The sequence below is a fragment of the Bombina bombina genome, chromosome 7 (assembly GCF_027579735.1).
Source record: "Bombina bombina isolate aBomBom1 chromosome 7, aBomBom1.pri, whole genome shotgun sequence".
Classification (NCBI taxonomy): domain Eukaryota; kingdom Metazoa; phylum Chordata; class Amphibia; order Anura; family Bombinatoridae; genus Bombina; species Bombina bombina.
In genome coordinates, this window is record NC_069505.1 from 139,207,303 (window position 1) to 139,214,802 (window position 7,500).

At 35.9% G+C, this 7,500-nt stretch overlaps 1 protein-coding gene across 1 annotated transcript in view; it reads right to left on the reverse strand.

Annotated features, from left to right (window-relative positions):
• FNBP4 (formin binding protein 4) overlaps positions 1-7,500 on the reverse strand; it is a 73,322-nt gene that overhangs the window by 65,201 nt on the left and 621 nt on the right. Inside the window, exons 2-3 of the mRNA XM_053720363.1 lie at positions 745-825; positions 486-622 (exon numbers count right to left, since the gene is read on the reverse strand). Of these exons, the coding sequence (XP_053576338.1) occupies positions 486-622; positions 745-825 (218 nt within the window). The remainder of the gene's footprint in view (positions 1-485; positions 623-744; positions 826-7,500) is intronic.

Here is a 7,500-nt window from a genome sequence, read left to right on the forward strand (position 1 = left end):
AGAGAGAGATATATAGATATATAGAGAGAGAGATATATAGATATATAGAGAGAGAGATATATAGATATATAGAGAGAGAGATATATAGAGAGAGAGATATATAGATATATAGAGAGAGAGATATAGATATATACAGATATAGATATATACATACATACATACACACACACACATGATATATATATAAAAATGCCAATAGACTTTTTCCCCACATATAGCTTGTGAGCAAATGAGAAGCATGCATACATGTGTATTCTCCAATCACTGGCCTTATCCTAATCTGAAGAAGAAGAATGGGGGTATTAAAGCAGTTCAGCTTTGACTTTGTATTTAATTATTTTGGAGTTATACGCATAAGTGAATACAATTCATTTAAAAGATTAAATGCTCTAGCAAAATAGTTTATTGAACAATTTCACATTTTGACATAGTGACTTAAGGGTGTAGGTCTTGACAAAAATATAGCAATCTCATTAGTGCTTTACCGCAAGGAAGTTGGCTAGAGTGTTATCAATGTCTCCTGAAGTGTTGACTTTGGCAGATGCTTTAACAACGGGTTTTTCAGAGGAGTCCACATCATCCTCATCACTATCTGTATATGCGCCAAGCAGGCATAATCCACCTGAAAAACGAAATTTAATTAGCAGCTTCCTAAGCAGAAACTAGACATGTGAGCGTAGAAATTTAATTGGCATTTTTAATTTACATACATAAAAAATCATGAACACAAGGTCAACTTTTTACCTGTAGGTTTCATGACTGTAGCCTGAAGCTCCGAACTGCTTCCTCCTGTTTGTGATGCAGGTATCTTCTCTTCTAGATCATCTGGGAGAGAGAAGGGGGCAGTTTAATTAATGTATAGTAGTAATAATATATGGAGGTGCACTATAGAAAAATACACCATACCAAAATGTGAAAAAGGAAGATGGGTACACTTAGTGCCCTATGACGAGTAGTGTATATTGTACAGAGGTCTTAAGGAACACTAGAAGAAAAGACCCGGTTGAGTCTAGGGGATGACTAAACGGCAATCTCCCGGCATGACGCGGACAGTGCATTACCTCTGAAGCTCCGGTAACATATTGTACTTGTGTCTTGCCATGTATTGGAACTATACATTTTGGAAAGTGTTGAGCTGCCTCCAATGTGACTATCAATCATACCTCCCACATGGTGTCATTTATGAGATTAACTGTCTGGAGCACTAGTTTTTAATTAATTTTCTTACAGTAGCCGGCTTCTTTTTCTTTTTATGTGAGGGGCTCCAATAGGCTTTTAGAATGATATAGATCTCTCTCTCTGATAACATTTTGTGCTAAGGGCCAGTTAATGGCTCGTCTTTTTTCATATTATGGTTGAGTGCTGCATCTCTAGACTTGGGTATTGATATTTGGTCTACCCATCTTCCTATTTCACTTTTTAGTATAGTTTAGGAACAAGCCAACACCAATCAATGATGAAACTGCATATAAGTGGCTATGACACAAACCAATTATTTTGGGCAACCTAAACCTTAAAAATATTTTTGTTTATTATAATGCTGCCAAATTTTGATTGGTAATAAAGAAATGACAAATTGATGTTTAAGTGAAATAAGTAATCTTTAAAAAAACAAACAAAAAAAAAACTTTAGTGAGAAATAGCTAATCTATGAAGGGATTGCAATGTATCCCGATATGATGCAAAACACAGAGAAAACATATTAAAGGGACGCTTAAGTCAAAATTAAATGGATATGAAACGCAATTTTTGTCTTTCATGATTCAGATGGAGCATGCAATTTTAAGCAATTTTTCTTCGTTTTCTTGGTATCGTTATTTGAGAAGCAGGAATGTAAGTTTAGGAGCCGGCTTATTTTTGGATCAGCACCTGGGTAGCGCTTGCTGATTGGTGGCTAAATTTATCCACCAATCAGCAAGCACTACAGCTTACGTCTCTGATTTTCAAATAAGGATACCAAGAGAAGAAAAAAATAAATAAAAAAAATTAATAGGGGTAAATTAGAAAGTTGCTTAAAATATGCTCTGATTCAATTTTAAACAACTTTCCAGTTTACTTCCATTATTAAATAGTTTATTTTAGTATCCTTTGATGAAAAGTAATGCTGGGCAGGCTGACATGAGTGTACATGTGTCTTTAAAGGGATATTTCAGACGAAATTGGAAACCACATGGGTACATTTCGGTATTAAACAGAAGAAATTTTGTAATATACATGCATTAGCAAAAATGCTTTTAATAAAAACTTTAGATGTTTTAAAAGTGTATTTAAAGGGACATGAAACCCTTTTTTTTTCTTTTGTGATTTAGAAAGAGCATGCAATTTTAAGCAACTTTCTCATTTACTTCTATTATCTATTTTGCTTCTTTCGCTTGATATCCTTTGCAGGAAAGCATATCTAGATAGGCTAAGTAGCTACTGATTGGTGGCTGCAGATAGATGCCTCGCGTGATTGGCTCATCTATGTGCATTGCTATTTTTCAGCAAAGGATTTCTAAAGAATGAAGCAAATTAGATAATAGAAGTAAATTGGAATATTTAAAATTGTATTTTCTACCTGAATCATGAAAGAAAAATTTTGGGTTTAATGTCCCTTTAAGTATGCACCGTGCACCAGCATTTTAAACACAGCACTTGCTCAGAGAGCCTAAAATGCTTGTACCATCTGGTAATGACTCAATTTGTGAATTGCTGACATGATACAAGCCCCACTGATGATCTGTGCAGCTGCATTGTTTAAAATGTAGGTGAACTGAGAATATCTAGCTATGCTTCACATGCACGTGCAGAGAAAAATGTTAACACTAAAATAGTGATATCTTTTACTAGAAGTATTTTTGCCAATACATGTATATTGCAAATATGTTTCTATTCAAAGATGTTATCTATGTACATTTAAATTTTGACCGGGAACAGATTAAAAAAAAAAAAAAACACACAGCCAGTAGAAAATCTAGCGGGTGGTGAATAAGAGGCGCCAAAAATATCTAATAAGTCTAGTGTAAAAATATGTTAGAAAAATTATTCTTTGAATAAAATATATATTTCTTAAGAAGTGAAATGTTAGAAATATGAGTGGTTCTAACAAAAAGTATTTCACTCCATTGACTTATAAGTGCAAAAAATGTGTGAAGATGGAATTGTAACAATAATAATAATAATAATAATAATAATAATAATAATAATAATAATAATAATAGTGTGTATCCAAATAATATCAAAAAGATAATTGACAGAAGAATCTCATAGTGAAATAACCTGAATTAAAAAAAAAAAAAATCAAAAATAGAAATAAAAATAAAAAATATTAATATAATAATAGTTATTAAGTGTCCAAATAAGCACAAAAATTGTCCAGTGTGCAAATATAAAATCCCACAAGGTGCTGAAGTGGATGTTGCAGATAAATGAACGGCAGATCCTCTAGTGTGTTATGCCACAGTAACACAGTCATGGTATCCTAAAAGACAAAGCATAGAGGGCACCACATGGTGCAGATCAGGCAAAACAGGATGCACAATATACAAAATAGCCCAATAGCTACTCACGTGGTATAAAGCAAAAATTGTGCAATAAGGCAGACCGGAACCAAGTCGTCCGGTAGACACACAGGCAATGAGCAGGATAGGGTAGTCCCACAGAGGTAATCACAAGGTTCCAAAAATCCCACCAGGGGGAGTCCAGGAGAGGAAAAAGAAGAAGGGTCAGGTTCCTAGGTGGTGACCCAAAGTGCACTCAATCCCACCAGGGGGGGGTCAGCAAGCTATATCCTCAAGCTGAAGGGACACCCTTGGATATCACTTGCTGACCCCCCCTGGTTGGATTGAGTGCACTTTGGGTCACCACCTAGGAACCTGACCCTTCTTCATTTTCCTCTCCTGGACTCCCCCCGGTGGGATTTTTGGAACCTTGTGATTACCTCTGTGGGACTACCCTATCCTGCTCATTGCCTGTGTGTCTACCGGACGACTTGGTTCCGGTCTGCCTTATTGCACAATTTTTGCTTTATACCACGTGAGTAGCAATTTGGCTATTTTGTATATTGTGCATCCTGTTTTGCCTGATCTGCACCATGTGGCGCCCTCTATGCTTTGTCTTTTAAATTTTGACTGGAATGTCCCTATAACCGTCCCCGGCAGCAGTTATTGCAACAATGTTTATAGCAATATCAAACATACATGCAAACACTGCTCTGCTACCAGATGGCTACAGGAACGTACATGCTCCTGAGCTCACCTAGGATTGCACTTTAACAAAGAATACCAAGAAAACTTAGCAAAATTGATAAAAATTACATTTAAAAAATGCTATGCTCTAATTGATTTAAGTTTAAATTTTGAGTTTACTGTCCCTTTAAGTTGTGAAAATATCAGTACACGCAGTATGTTTTTTTAAATTGTTTTTAAATTTATCACATTCAGAAGAGAGGAAAAATATGGGGAACCACACAGATTGTCTAGAAACAAAACAATGATGTTTATATATAGATACAGGTATATGAAGATTACAACATCTTGTAATTACAAGACTGTATTCTTACTATAAATTAGCACATATGCCAAGTGTGGAAGATTACTTAACGCCTTTTTGCTGCAATTGTTTGTAAATGGTTAAACATCTGCATCACCGCTACTCTCTTTATTTGCATAAACCAATCCAGACTGGTTACTGGAATTGTCAAGAGTTGCTACTCTACATTTTTCTTTATTGATTTAGATAGCTTATATAATTTTAAACAACTTTCCAATTCACATTTTTTTTTCTCAAATGTGTTTTATTGCCCTGGTATCCTTTGTTGAAGAAGTTATGCACTACTGGGAGCTAGCTTAATATCTAGTGAGCCAATGAGTAGAGGCATACACAGTCATGGCCAAAAATATTGGCACCCCTGCATTTCTGTCGGATAATGCACCACATCGCCCAGAAACTTGTTGCAATTACAAATGTTTAGGCATTCTCGTGTTTATTTATTTTGTTTGTATTGGTATGACACAAAAAAGTGGAGACACAGACAGACAGACACACACAGGCACACAGACACTGACCCGTTAAAGAACAAAAAATATAAATATTTTGGTTGGCTCCTAGACTCCTATAATAAATTTGTTAAGCCCTGACTTACCTCTTCTACAATGTGCTGTTACCCTGTACCGCACTGGAGTTCAGGAAGAGGGAGGAAATTGAGAGGAACGTAGTAAATATTTACTTTGAGAGTGAATGGAACAGTGACACCTGCAGGCCAAAAAAAAAAAAATCTGCAGAAACTGTAAATTTTCTGCGATCAGATCGCACATCGCAGTATGTTCTGCCTTGGGGTCGGACACATTCCACGAAAAACTCCAAAAATGGACTGAACAAAATTATTGGCAACTTCTTAAAATTGTAAGTTTGTGATGCTCTTGTAATTAAACTCACCTGTATCAATTAACAGGTGCTGACAATATAGTAAAGCACATCAGCAACCATTTAAAAGAGAGAGGAGCAGCAAATAATTGTCTGAGGATTTGAGAACAAAAATTGTGGAAAAGCATGGACAATCTCAAGGTTACAAGTCCATTTTCAGATATCTTAATATTCCTGTGTCCAACATTGTCAAGAAGTTTACAGCCCATGGCACTGTAGCTAATCTCCATGGACGCGGACGAAAGAGAAAAATTGATCAAAGATTGCAACAAAGGATTGTTCAAATGGTGGATAAAAAAAAAACACCTCGATCAACTTCCAGACAAATTCAAGCTGACCTACTATACGTCACCATCTGAAAGAAAAGGGACGCTATGGTAGGAGACCCAGGAGGACACCACTGCTGACACAGAAACATAAAGCCAGATTGGAGTTTGCCAAAATTTACCTGAGGAAGCCAAAATCCTTTTGGAAAAATGTGCTGTGGACAGACGAAAGAAACAAAATGACAGCTTTTTGGTAAAGCCCATCCTACCGTTTTCAGAAAAAGAAAATGAGGCTTTTAAAGAAAAGAACACAGTCCCTACAGTCAAACATGGTAGAGATTCACTGATTTTTTTTTGGGTTCCTTTGCTGCTTCAGGCACTGGATGTCTTGCCAGCGTGCATGGCATTATGAAATATTTAGACTACCAAAGAATTCTGTGGTGCAATGTAGGGCCCAGTGTCAGAAAGTTGGAGAGTACTGAACTGGCCAGCAGTGAGTCCAGATCTCAATCCCATAGAGCACCTGTGGAGAGATCTCAAGACAGCAGTTGGGAAAAGGAACCCTTCCAATCTAAGAGACCTGGAGCAGTTGGCGAAAGAAGAGTGGTCCAAAATTCCAGTAGAGAGGTGCAAGAAACTCAATAATGGTTACAGGAAGTGATTGATTTCATTTATTTTTCCAAGGGGTGTGTTACCAAATATTAAATTGAGTATGCCAATAATTTTGCCCAGTCCATTTTTGGAGTTTTGTGTGGAATGTGTCAGATTTGGCTATTTTTCTCCACTTTTTTGTGTCATACCAATACGAACAAAATAAACATGAGAATGCATAAACATTTGTAATTGCAACAGTTTTCTGGGTGAAGTAGTGCATTATCTGACAGAAATGCAGGGGTGTCAATATTTTTGGCCATGATTTTATGTGCAGCCACCAGTCAGCAGCTAGCTCCCAGTAGTGCACTGCTGCTCGAGCCTACCTAGTTATTTTACCTAGTTATTTTCATCAAAGGAAACTTATGAAAACAAAGCAAATTAGATAAGCAAATTGGAAATTTGTTTGAAATTGTATGCTCTTCTGAATAATGAGAGCATTTTTGGGGGTTTCATGTCCCTTTAAACAAACTGTTTTACATTGTCTTTTGCAAACCCCCCCTGCTATGGCCAATTAATGGAATACATAGCAGGATTAGGCTTGTAAGTTTACAGTGTTCACTTCTATTTCTCAAAATTGGAAAAACAAGAATTTTCTGACAAAATTACAGAAGCAAGGAATGTGAAAAAAGGAAATAAATGAATAATTAAACCGTTTATAAAAAAAAATCTCAGTACAGGAAAATCAGTTTTACAAAAACAAAAAGATTTTAAAATCCTCTCTCGGTTTTGTGTTTATTTAACAAACGCATAAGACATTTGGGAACCAACAAAATGCATCACAAATCCCAGTATAGAAAAAGTATTGGTATGATGCAGAAACCACAATGCAGGCAGATGTGTTTCTTTGACATAAATTCCCTAAACAAAGATTTGACAAGTTGCTACCAGGTTTTTGTATCAAAAGAAGTAACACTGTAAGACTGTCACTCCAGTAGGCCATTTATAAGTGACCAGAACAAAGAAAATAAATGTCAAAGACTTTTAAAAGGGACAGTCTAGTCAAAATTAAACTTTCATGATTCAGATAGGGCATGCAATTTTAAACATCTTTACAATTTACTTTTATCACTAATTTGCTTTGTTCTCTTGTTAATCTTTGTTGAAAACTAAATGCTCATATGCTCATTTCTAAGCCCTTGAAGGCTGCCTCTTAACTCAGTATATTTTGACAGGTTTT